Genomic DNA, 13,829 nt, shown 5'->3' on the forward strand with positions numbered 1-13,829 from the left:
GTGGTCGCTATTTTTTACCAGGTTTAACTTTGTTATTACCTATCGTCCTGGGGCAAAAAATACCAAGGCAGATGCATTATCGCGTTGTTTCCCTGGAGGGGGTAATGTGAGTGATCCGGTACCCATTCTACAAAGAGTAGTGGTTGTCTCTGCTGTACACTCTGTTCTGGAGGGGAAGGTGTTAGAGGCCCAGGGGGACGCCCCGGTCTCTTGCCCCTCAGAGAAATTGTTTGTACCGTTGAACCTGCGTCTCGAATTATTAAAGGAACATCATAATTCGCCACTTGCTGGGCACCCGGGTAGTAAAGCAACCTTGGAGCTATTGTCTCGTCGTTTTTGGTGGCCAAGGTTGCGTCAGGATGTAATGGATTTTGTGTCTTCCTGTTCTACTTGTGCGCGCGCGAAAGTCTCTCATACATGTCCTGCAGGGTCTTTATTGCCACTTGTCATTCCCAATAGACCATGGACACATCTGTCAATGGATTATATCACTGACTTACCTTTGTCTGCGGGTAAAACAGTTATCTTGGTAGTAGTGGACAGGTTTAGCAAAATGGTACACTTCATTGCGTTACCCGCACTACCTAATGCTAAGACTCTTGCTCAGGTATTCATCAGTGAAATCGTGAAGCTTCACAGGGTCCCTTCCGATGTTGTTTCGGATCGGGGAACCCAGTTTATTTCTAAATTTTGGAAAGCTTTTTGTTCCCGTTTGGGGGTCCTTTTCCTCAGCTTTCCATCCTCAGTCGAATGGACAGACTGAGTGTACCAACCAAAACCTTGAGACATATCTAAGATGTTTTGTGTCTGAAAACCAAGAGGTGTGGTCATCATATTTACCGTTAGCCGAGTTTGACATAAATAATCGCCGTCAGGAATCTACTGGCAAGTCACCATTTCTTAGTGCATATGGTTTTCATCCCCAATTCTGTACTTTCAAAGAGGGGGGGTCTTCTGGGGTTCCCGAAGAGGAACGGTTTTCATCATCTCTTTCATCGGTATGGCAGAAGGTGCAAGCTAACTTGAAAAATATGAGAGGTGAATATAAATGCATGGCTGATAAGAGACGGTCGCCAGGTCCGGACCTAGGAGTGAATGACTATGTGTGGTTGTCTACTAGGAATATTAAATTAAATGTTCCCTCTTGGAAACTGGGTCCTAGGTTCATTGGCCCTTACAAAATAGTAGCCATCATTAACCCCGTGGCTTTTCGCCTGGAGCTACCTCAGACTTTTAAAATCCATAACGTCTTCCATAAGTCGTTACTCAAGAAATATGTTCCACCTCTAGAACCGTCACCGCTGCCACCCCCTCCTGTTGTTGTGGATGGTAATCTAGAGTTTCAAATATCCAAAATGATTGATTCTCGTCGGGTCCGCCGCTCTCTTCAATATCTGGTGCATTGGAGGGGTTACGGTCCCGAGGAAAGAATGTGGGTTCCAGCGTCTGAGGTAAACGCCGACAGGTTAGTTCGGGCTTTTCATGCCTCTCATCCTGAGAGACCTAGTCCTGAGTGTCCGGAGGCCCCTCGTAGAGAGGGGGGTACTGTCACAAGGGTGTCAAGAGCCACGCCTGACTCCGTTATACCCGGGGTCAGGAAGTCGCAGCGGGTGGCTGCGCGCTCTATGTAGAAACATAGTGCTGTTTCTTTATGGTAGCTTTCTGGGTTTGCCTTGCAACCCTTTTTGGCTCACTCAGGGATCAGTAGCTCATTCTCCTCAGCTGTTTCTTGTCCAGCACTCCCAACCTCCTTATATTCCCCTCTCACAATTCTCTGGTTGCCAGATATAGAGCTTCCTGCCTGGACTTCTATACTGACCCACTGGAGCTGTGTAACTGTGTTCCCTGGTTGTTGTTCCAGAGTGTTACCCTCCGGATCCCTGTGGGCCTTGGTGGTCTGCTGTTGTCGCCCACCTGGGATTATATGTTTTGTCTGTATTGTCTGTCCTCTCCTTGGTGTTTTCCTTTAGTGTCAGTGGTGCGGACTAGTGATCCCACCGCCCTGTTCACTACACAGGGCTCATCTTAGGGAAAGCCAGGGTTTAGGCACGTGATCGGCGTACGGGTGAGGAACCCGTCTAGGGACGTCAGGGCAGTCAGGTGCCAGCCGCAAGGTGAGTCAGGGGTCACCACCTTTCCCTCTCCCTTTGACAGGGCCTTCCCATTTCCCTCCCTTTGCGTGACGCCGGTCATTACACTCTCCCGCCGAAGCCAACAATCTCTTTAGACTGTCTAATTCTGCATGCGAGGGGCTCTAAAGCCAGGGCAAATATCAAAGGTGAAAGGGGACATCCCTGCCTGGTGCCTCGCTGTAGGGGGGACTGTTCTGAATCAATCCCATTTATCTTAACACTGGCAGTGGACCCAGAGTAGAGCAACTGTATCCATTTAATAAAATGTTCACCCAGGTTCATTCTGTTCAGGGTTTCCCATAGGAAGGGCCACTCCACCCTGTCAAAGGCCTTCTCGGCATCCAGAGACAGGATGGAGCGGTCCTCCCCATCCCCAACATATATATTAATAAAAGCTCTACGGATATTTGATTGTATATTTCGTCTTGGGATAAACCCCGTCTGATCCGAATGGATCAGACAGTGTATAACCCCCCTCAGCCTATTAGCGAGCAATTTAGCTAGTATCTTGTAATCGGTATTGAGTAATGAAATTGGATGGTACGATCCAATTTCAGTCTTATCTTTGTCCTTCTTCAAAATTAGAGAGATGGAAGCCTCCCTCTAAGAGGGAGGAAGTAAACCGCTCCTCCAAGATTCATTAAGCGTTTGAAGAAGGAGAGGCAATAACGTTTTACGATGTACTTTATATAGTTCAAAGGGCAAGCCGTCTCGGCCCGGGGCCATATTGCTTTTTATACTATCAACCGTGGCTTCCAACTCTTCAAGAGTAATTGGCGAATTTAATTTAGAACGGTCTTGATAGGAGAGGCGAGGGAGTACCACTTTATCCAAAAAGTGAACCGAGGCTCCATCTTCCACTCCGAGATCCGACTGGTATAGTTTAGTGAAATATTCTATGAAGGCAGATTTAATATTTAAAGGGAACCTGTCATGTGGATATTTGATTATAATCTAACTAATTATATACAATCATTAACTACTAAAAAGTACCTTAGATGTATTCACTTACTGGTGTGACAGATGGTTACCTCATAATATACACACAAAGATGCCTCATGCCGCATGCTAATAAGCTGATTGGAGTCCAGCGTGATGTCATTGAGTCCAGCGTATATTTAATTCAGAGCTATAGCCACTCCCCTGCCCACCTGCTGCTGATTCCTATGGAAACAAACTGTCATTCAGCAGCGGGTGGGCGGGGAGAGTCAGGAGCTCATAAATATTCATGACTCATCATTATCAGCTGGAGCTTTTCAATACAAGATGTTGGCAGATTGACTGGGTCAATTAAAGAAAGTGACCCAGCATTGTGCTAAGAGAATCAATCACTTATTTATGTTGCCCTTAGTTAGGACACCATAAAACTGGTGACAGGTTCCCTTTAAGTAATCATTAGTTAAGGCGCCAGAAGGTAGCTTAATTTGCTTTATCGAGGCTTGGGTCTTTTGATTAGCGACTACGGATGCCAGTAATCGACCTGTTTTCCTTTTTCAAAGAAGGCCCGCTGTCCTGCAAAGAAGGCCTTATGTTGCACCTTTTCATATCGAAAGATCTGATATTCCCTCTTAGCCTCCATTAATAATAATCGGGCGTTTTCCCCATTCTGTCTAGCCGAATCTACCTTCAAGGCCCCAACACTCTCTGCCAGTTCCTTTTCAGTCTTGGCATATTCCGCCTTTTTTTTTATCATCTTACAGTATACCCCTCTTATCATAGCCTTCAGGGAATCCCACACAAAGTGTATATGTGTGGATCCGTAGTTTAATGCTCAAAATTCTAAAATATCCTCCCCAATCCTTTCTTGATCCCCAACCACATGGATCCAATGTGGATTTAACCTGAAAGGTTTTCCGCCCTTTTGCGCAGAGTCAACCACTGATAGCAACATTGGAGTATGGTCGGATATACCATGTGGCTCATACTTCATTTTTTGTATCCGTTCCAGAAATCCTGGGGTCGCCAGGGATAAATCTATCCTAGACATGACCCTGCAAGATCTGCTAAAACAGGAGAAGGCACTTTTTTTTCAATACAGAGACTGCCACACATCCGTAAGGCCCAACTCCTGGCAGATCCTGCTAAGGGTCGTAGGCTGGTCGTTAGCGCTCCCCCCTCCCCTAACCACAGATACCCTGTCCTTATTATCTATAACAGCATTGAGATCTCCCAGCACTAATATGGGGCACGAGTCCCATTTACAGATTTATTCTGCAAGTTTTCTCAACACCTCAGAGGAAAAGGGGGGGGGGGGGGGGAATATATACAAACGCAAGCACGCATACCAGTCCCATCCATCAGCCATATAAAAATACAAATCTGCCCTCTTTATCAATCCATTGATCATATGGGTCATAATCCACATTTCTATGAATAGTGGGAATAGGCCGAATAGTGGGAGTGGTACTCGTACTGTGTCCAGGATTTTCACATATAATACATTTTTTCAGCAGTTAAATGGGTCTCCAGCAACCCCACGATGGCAGGTAGATGTCTAGAGATGGTATCATAGACCACTCTCCGTTTAAGTTTGTCCACCAGACCGCGGACATTCCATGTCAAAATACATGACATTTACCCTATATTGGACGATGGTCCATATCATCCGCTCCCTTCCTAATTCTACATCGGGTCCCGCAGCAGTGAAACAACCCCCCCTCCCCAACCCCCCCCTTCCCATGGTGAACAAGGCAATTAAGACCCATGCTCCTCTTACACATCGCCTAGACCTCCAGTCAGTGCTCCAGTCAGTCCGGCGGCCCTGCACTCACACCACGCCGTGAATCGATCAGCTGGAGCGAGAGAGCGAGGAGAGAGGAGAGATGGGCGGTCCGAGGTGGGGGGGCAGAGCCCGCAGCACGCCCTACATCATGCTGCACGCAGTCGAGGTCGAATGGCACTGTTGGCCTGTATATGCTTATTCGTTCTCAAATCTTTTGAATTCACATTACAGTTGGTGTCAGAAGTGGGATTTAAATTATGAATATGCTTTTTGTTGCTAGTGTGTTCACATAGAGGGGGGTTTGGACCTGCCACTCCAAATGGGAACCTGGGCATTCACGAGATTCTAATAATCTGCTACCGCATTATTAGTGGTTGCACATATTGTGCAAATATGTTATGAGCTCTGAGTAGGGCTGCAGTAGGCTCGGTAGAATCTAGCAAGGTTCTTTTGGTAGTTGTAGAACTGAAAAGATTCTAGTGAAAATCTGTAAGACTTTGTGTAATGAGAGCTTGCAGATTGTGGATATCAGAGCTCTTGTAATGTTGAGGGGGCTTCTGATGAGTTTGTAACAGTACTGTGTAATTGATGACACTAGGAAGAGGAAAGCGCACAAGTGTCTACAATGATCACAAGGGCACTTGTGTTAAATGTTCAGAAATGAACGGTTTATGTCTTTGGCACCCTAATGCTGTTTGTGAGTCCTGACCATAGTATTATAGATTAGATTTGTTTGTAACAAATATATGAACTAAAGGACAGTAAGTGTGATACATCAGGAACTGTTTTTCGGTTAATAATGAATAAGCATCGTACCTAGTGTGTGCCAATAGATCTATGGCTAGCACTAAGAAAAAGACAGTGAAGGCGTTAAAAATACTGTATATCTCTGTTCTGGTTTCAGATGGCACAGATGTACAGATGGTGGATATTTGTGAATTGTTTTTTGTTTAAGGGACATAGACCCATAGATGGTGGTATTTTATGGCCCATCCACCTTCTAGTCTGATTGTATAGCTCTTTTTTTCCTACTTTCCCTGAAGTAGAATTCTTGAGAGATAATAGTCAGGAAAGGGGGACTGACTGGTGCAGTGGGCTGATCCCATCCCCCAGCCTCAACTAAGAACATTTGTTAAGAGACATAGTTTGCTAGGCTCAAACATTCCTTAGATAAGAGATTTTGGATTTTGTGCAATGCTGATTGTTTTGATTGTTTAGGAAGTGACTGGTTTGGATTGGAGGGGAAGGGGGTATGAGGTATCAGACAGAAGAGTAAGACAAATAGAGTCTAAGATTGCTGAAATGTAGGGTGTGTTTAGTCAGTGATATGCAATAGCTTTTTACAAGACACAGAAAAGTGAAGATTATTTAATAATTTTTCTTTCTTCTTTCCCAAGCAGCTAATTGTAATGTGGGAACCCAGCCTTAAATAAAATTTTATAAGCGCACCACCAATTCAGTCATATAAAATGATTTGGTTTTAAGAAAGTTGTTTTATTATTATAACTAGAATGCTGTCTTGTTATAAGATTTTGATTGATTACAGATTGAAGACCAGAAGGCATTGGCAAGTAATGGCCGAACAGCAATAGAGATTATTAGTAATTCTGGGTGTGTGTATCTTTTTCCTAGGAAAGCTGTGTAGCTGAGATTCATAAATGATTCCGTGGAATATGAATGGGCGTGGCTTTAAGTTGCAGTTGTGTTGAATGAATATGTGTGCAGTTGTGAAGTATTTGATGGATGCTTAGCAGAACTGTGTGTGCAGTCTGTACTTCAAGTATAAGGGCGTGGTTATAATCTTTGAGTGGATATGAATACAATATGCTGCAGCAAGAAATGTATAAATGAAAATGTGAATGTATGGAGTACAATATTAGTTTTTTTATAATACGGATTGGGAATGAAAACATTTTTCTTGAGAGATTTTTGGTATTTATTGGTGCCAAATTTTTGATTGAGCTATACAATTTTTTTTATTGAATTCAATGAAATGCTTCCTATGGGCCCTTCATGTGTTCATGTCTGTATTGTCAGATTTGTTTGTTTGTATGTTTGTAATATATGATCACTGTGACATGTTAAATGTTCTGATAACACTAGAGATCTGTCCTCATGACTGGTTAAGAGTAGACTGACTAGAAGAGAGAGGATTGAACTGTCCAACTGAAAGGGGTGGACTTAGATGACATAGAGGGGAGGGAGGAGTATAGGGTGGTTGTCACAGACAAAAGGACAGCCCTTTTGTCCATCCTCTAATTACAGGACACCCCATGAAAGAAGTCTTGTGTTCTGGTGTATGCATTCATGAAGAGTCTATTCTTTTCGACATCAGGTACATCTGCAAACCAAAATGCCAAAGAGTATTAAGGGCAGAGTAAGCCACAAAACCTCATTAGGTATGATACAAGATTGCAGCACTAGTTACTTAAGAAGGTTCATGAATAAAAAATGATATTAATTACGTCCAGTTTCAGGGTTGGTAATAAACTAGCAGATGACATTGAGCAAGTTTAGACATATTACAACAAATGTATGTTTTTTTGTTTTACATCACAATGTGATATGATAAATATTGTAGTGTTATCTTGCATTAGAAGACACTTGAGCTAGCATCTAATCCATAATTGCTATTGTTTATCTAATGTGTTCAAGAATGGTGAGGAACGAGGATGAGGATCTCTATTACTTGTAAAAATTATATATATGTTTGTTTTGAAGTTTTATTACATATCGAGTAATACTAATCTTAATAACAGATAATTCGATTAGGTTTAGGGTTTAGCAAAGTTTTTTTTGCTTTTGCAGAGGACCTCTATGGTATCATTGGTAAATGTTATTCAAACTCTGGACTGATTTTTTTAAATTGAAGTTAATTACATATTTTAGACTGTGTGGAACTGTTCAAGTACCTCTTTCCTAAGAGCAGGTTGTATCAGCTGTTTAACAGAGCCAGGACTGGCAACCTCAGCAGTGTCAATGACACCAGCTGTGGTAAGACACAGCTTTCGGTGACATTAGGCCACCCAACAAGAAACAACTTCAATCACTGGTCTGCCATGCTGAACAAGGCCTTGCCTCGGCTGTCCAGAGGTGGACCTCAAAGGTAATGGTCTGCCCAAGACTTTCTGATCAACCAGCAGGTCTGATGTAATGACCTGCAGACCAGTGAGGGGAGGAGGTACCAATGTTAATGCTCCTCCCACAGGCAAGGTAACGGACTGTCTTACACCCACTAAAAGGACACTCTGAAACATGCACTAAAGATTGTGATTACACCGGCAATCCCCTCCACATGAACACACAGAAAGGAGGGGTAAGAGACTGAACTTTGTAAAGAGCTGGAAACCACATATGTGTTGCTGTGTTGTGCTACGAACACCAAAAATGGAGAATGGACTTTGCACCAAAGACTTTGTAGGTTTAGGATCCAAGAAAATGATCAGAAGTAAAGAAGACTTCTGTAAAAGATACTTCTTGTTAGTCCAACACACAGTTTTTTTTTTGTAGATAGACAATGGTTCCAAAGTGGTTTTCTGTCAAATGACTAGAGGTTATATTATGTTATGTAGAATAGGTCCTGAGATTGGTTGTTGACAATGAATTAAAGTTGAAGAACCCGGGGTGGAATGTATTATAAGGGTATTTTTAAATACTGATTGGTTCTGTCCCCTTTAATACTGTTCCCTTTATTTCTCTCTCTTTTATATTACTTTTAGTATTCTGTGTAAGATATTCCTTGTAATGTAGTGGGCTAGGCATATTCACCATCCCCCCCTCCATTCTGTTGATAAGATCACATTCCTAAGTAGTGATCTCAGAGACCTATCTCAGGACATGCATGATGCACACTAGGGGTGGGAACGAGGAATATAACTCTGGTTACACACATATATTAGTTGGGACTCCACTTGGAACTTCATCCTAGGTAGGATGTAAGTATTGATTTGCCCTATCTCTTGTACACCCTGGGGTGTTGATCATGTGTTATAACGTGGTAAACAGCCATGTGTTATAGCATGGCTGACCGGAGCCCTACCCCATATTGTATTTAGGCTAGTGATGTTTATTTACTTTTTACTCTCTATTATTCTGTATGTGATTTGTCTGTGTCATGTTATATTTAATCAAAACTCTCTTCTTCTACGGTCACGCACAACACTGTGACCATTCCACTTAAAATGTTTGTGTGTTAGGAAGTAGAATTTTGCTCCTACCTGAGGTAGATTCTTTGTATAATTTATGACCGTAATTGAAAATTTGTTAGGTCACCTACACCACACTCTTTCTGCCTGTGGCTCCACCCACTTTTGTATAAAAGTGGTGAGCACAGCTTAGGTGCAGTTCACACTTCAGTTTTTTAGTCAGTTATTTTCATCAGTTATTGTGAGCCAAAACCAGTAGTGAAGCCTACTCAGAGATCAGGTGTAATGGAAAGATTTTCTCCTGTTCTGTGCTTTTGACCCACGTCTTGTTAATGCTCACAATAACTGATGGAAATAACTGATCAAATAATTGAAGTGTGAACTCAGCCTCAAAAGGGGCAAAAAGTCGCTCATTTTTGCAAAACATTTTTGCCATTTTTCTGGATCGGGAGGATAGATAAATTCCGCCTATTAGAGATTAATGAATTACTCAAAATTCTATTAGGGTTTGATTCAGACAAATCAGTTTAGCGACTTGAATTGATTCTACCTGAACTGGCCAGAAAATTTGTACATGACACCTTGAGGTTTCCTATAAGTCATATTATTTTATTTCTACACTTTATTTAATTTATTTATTTTTAATTTTTTATTTTATTTAAAACTCGCCCAAATCAAACCACCTAAAATTTCAGATTGGGGTGCAACTTTAATTTTTACCAAATTCAGGTGGGTCGAATCAGATTTTTGTCTCTTTTTTTTTTTCTTGCAGAGAGATTCTATGTGTGTCATTATTTGTAGCAGCCCTTTTTTCCATTTCAACAGCAGGAAACTTATTTGTTTCATTTTTTTTCAATATCCACAAGGAGTTAGTGTTTATACTCACAATTCATTGATATACACATCCGGGATCCATACCTCCTGAGAGGGAAGAGAAATTTGAGAAATATTGTCATACTCCAGTGGATCCCATGTTAGAAATTCATCTTTCCAATACTAAAGAGAAAATATGATTAAATTATATTACTAATGTTATTAATTTCATTGTACTTATAATTTTCTAATTTGTTACACCCTAACTCAGTTGCATCCATATATTTTGAACCTTTTCATTATGGGAATCTGGTCATGTGACCTCAAGTCTAACCAGCAGTCTAGAGCTTGCTCTAATCTGGAAACAGGAGATCACTCTCTGCCATGTGGCTGAATTCCTGTGAACTACAAAACGACATAACCATCTGGCACCTCACAGGCCCCACCCCTCCCCAACTTCCATGTTCCTCTGTATATTTCTGAATTCTGCTGAACATATAAAGTCTCCCCTATCTAAAGGACCATGGGTGCAGATATATAGTAGCTGAGGGTAAACAGTGATTAGCTGCAGCTATATAAAACTCCAGACTCATACCGCTTGTCTATACCATCTGTGTTTGCTGACTTTCCAGTGTCGTTCTGGAGAGTCACACCGGTCTCCCTACCTCCTGCTTGTAAAAGTTGACAGAGAATAGAGAAATTACTGGAGAGAAAAGACAGGCTCAAGCTGAAATGAAAACATGGAGACCCTGCAGTGTGAGGAGAAGGCCATATCTGAGGGGTGGAATAAATCAAGATGACAAACAACTCACAAATGGCACATCAATTATAACAGGTATGCACATGGCATACACAAAAGCCTCTATCTTGAAGTGAATCAAAAGGATAGGCTTAGCTCCGTCACCTATCCAACTATTGACTGTGGTCAGAGTCCTACTATTAGATGGGGATGGAGTTGGACCAACCACTGGAACCCCCCAGCAATTGCTAGAATGAAGTCCTTTGGTTAGAGTATTGGGCAGTCTCTGTGCCTACAGTTGGGTGGAGTGGAAGCATGAGTGATCGGTCACCACTCCATACTTCTCTTCCCCACCATGGACTCCCATGTATGTAAAAATGTCACAAATTCTGCGGATATATGATGAATGCCCTTATAATGTAAGGTTGGATGAAGCTGGTGAAGTCTTGGTTCTCTTACCTGATTATATATGCACCATGTTGATAACAGCTGTTCCTTCTCATCCTGCAAAGGCGCAAACATGTCATCCAAGAATAGAAAAAAAATCTGTTCATATTTGCGTCGAGGCTTAAATATCTATGATGGATACAATTGTTCTGTTTTAAATGGATGGAAATGCAAGCGTAAGGGACCCCACTACATAGTGTCAATATCGCCACATTACTCTATCAATGTGAACACAGTCTAATGAGAAATACCTACATATATTATATAAATCATAAGAGGTTCTCCGACAGTAAGAAATAAAAGGCCTCCACCCTGGCTATAAATATTGAGGTTTGAATGCAGATTTTAAAGGAACACCAGGAGGAGCTCATGGGTAATGTTCTCTTTTTTACTGGGCTCCACAAGGAAGAATCCAGGAAGACTGGTCAGGTTATCACATAATAATACTCCCCCCCTCCCCCCCCCCCCCCCAAAAAAAAAAAGACTATTCAGTAACTCAGGACTGCATGGCACTGAAGACCTTGAAGCCCATATATTTTGTGGCTTCACTAGTACGGCTCTTCACATAAGGTGCTATCTACTAGTGCTGTATGTGTTAGAATGATGCCCCATATATGACTGGGGTTCAATATGTCACTATGTTATGGCGATCCCAAGGACTATATTTAAAAATAATGGTGCTTCATATTTGCCTACAGTGCTGCATACAAGATTCAAGGAGCTCTGTCCTATTACCTTAAAGGAGAATGCCACTGTATTGTTGCAATGGCCCCACCTACTGCCAATGTGGCTACGACAGATGGTCTGCCGACTCTGCCTACTTGTGTTGGTCCTACCTGCGACCAATTCAGACTTGCCTACAATATGACATCGCTTTTAGATTGTTTTGCAGGGCCAATATAAGTTCCCAGTCTACCCCTTGCTTAGTCTTATGTTGGTTAAAAACTAACCTCATATTTTTTTCCATTATGGTATTTACTGTATAAGGTTAAATGAAAAGTCCAGTTGGGGGACAGCCAGCTATCTGTACTTACCGCGGCAGTAATAGAATATATAGTTAGGTCTATATACACCATGGTGCTATTTTTCCAGTTCCTTACAGGTCTCAGATCCTTTTCATATTCTTGTAACAGGGAGTGCACTAGACGGACCTGGGTCAAATTTAAATATTCAGCACTTCTCATGGTTCCTTTGCCTCCTGTCCAAAAACCACAAGCAAGTAATATGTTAGAACAAGAGCACAGTTTACAATATATATTGGTAACTTGACAGCCTTTTAACTGGGAAATATTTTAATGAGAATTCCCAAAATGTCAACTTAAAATAAGAAAAACTGTAGAGTAAGGAAAAATAAGCAAATATATTGAAGGGATTTTCCCGGGTCTAATTACTGATGATATTTAGGTCATCAAAAGCAGACTGGCTGGAGTGTGACTCCCGGCATCTCCCCCCGATCAGCTGCGCCTACACTGAGTAGTGGCCTTGCCTGGTTACCGCAGCGCTGCTCCCATGCTTCTGCCTGGTATTCATTTTTGGTAAATGGGTTATCACGCTTTTATAAAATATAGCTTATAACACTATAACACTAATGCAAGCTGCTAATTAATATATTTTCCATTATTTATATGTCCCCACCAGGGGCGTAACTATAATTCATAGCACCCCATACAAAATAAGATGGGGACCGAACCAAGAAAATAAGTAGCAATAATTAAAGTTAAAAGTTGCTGTAGTAGTAATGGAAGTGGCAGTAAGGGATTAGCAAAAGGAAGTAGCAGCTGTGATGGTGCGGTCGCAGCAGCCATATGGTACAGAAAATGATGGTAGGCAGCCAGACAGTAGCAGTGGTGGAATGGGCCGGTGATTAATAACCACAGTCAGCAAGGGCAGATCTATTCTTCGGCCTCAGCTGGAGGTGTCTGAAAATCCTTACCAATCCATGCATGGTTCATTTTGACAAAAGTGATATTTTGTACATCGGTGGAGGACAAGCTTGTCCATTTCAGTGTAGCTAAGCCACCTGCTGCTCTGAAATACCTCTCTGGAGACTGGACAAGACAGTACAGAGAGCAAACTGAGCCAGTTCCCATTTAGTACAGGTGGAGAGCAGTACAGTTAATGTAGTATTGAGCAGTACAGTACTGTACAGAGAGTAATACGATTCATGTAGTATATAGGGCAGTAATTGTAGTACAGGTAGAGAGCAGTATAATACATGTACCATAGAGAGCGGGTTTATTGTTCTAATTATAAGTAACAAAATAAGAGAGCAGTACAGTACATGTATAAAGGTGTACAGTACATGTACTATAGAGAGAAGTACAGTATATGTAGCAGAGGTAGAGAGCAGTACAATACATGTACTATAGAGAGCAATATAGAACATGTATACAGCCGTATGGTACATATGGTACAGGTAGAGACTAGTACAGTACATCTATAGAGCAGTACAGTACATGTAGTACAGGTTGAGAGCAGCACAGTACATGCACTATAGAAAGCATTACAGTACATGTAGTACAGGTAGAGAGCAGTACAGTATATGTACTATAGAGAGCAGTAAAGTACATGTACAGTATGGAGCAGTACACTACAGGTAGTAAAGATAGAGAGCAGTACAGTACATCTATAATGCAGCCCAGTACATGTATAGAACAGTACAGCACATGTAGCATAGATAGAGAGCAGTATACTATGTGTATAGAACAGTACAGTAAATGTAGCACAGGCAGAGAGCAGAACAGTATATGTAGTATAGACTGCAGTACATTACATGCATAAAGCAGTACAGTAAATGTAGCACAGGCAGAGAGCAGTACAGTATGTGTATA

At 41.8% G+C, this 13,829-nt stretch overlaps 1 protein-coding gene across 1 annotated transcript in view; it reads right to left on the reverse strand.

Annotated features, from left to right (window-relative positions):
• The window catches only part of LOC120989821 (5-hydroxytryptamine receptor 3A-like), a 50,793-nt gene extending 39,720 nt beyond the window's left edge, over positions 1–11,073 (reverse strand). Inside the window, exons 1-2 of the mRNA XM_040418206.1 lie at positions 11,011–11,073; positions 9,886–9,995 (exon numbers count right to left, since the gene is read on the reverse strand). Coding sequence (XP_040274140.1) covers positions 9,886–9,995; positions 11,011–11,073 — 173 coding nt within the window. The remainder of the gene's footprint in view (positions 1–9,885; positions 9,996–11,010) is intronic.
• Positions 11,074–13,829: the final 2,756 nt, after the last annotated feature.

Source organism: Bufo bufo, chromosome 1, assembly GCF_905171765.1.
Source record: "Bufo bufo chromosome 1, aBufBuf1.1, whole genome shotgun sequence".
Classification (NCBI taxonomy): domain Eukaryota; kingdom Metazoa; phylum Chordata; class Amphibia; order Anura; family Bufonidae; genus Bufo; species Bufo bufo.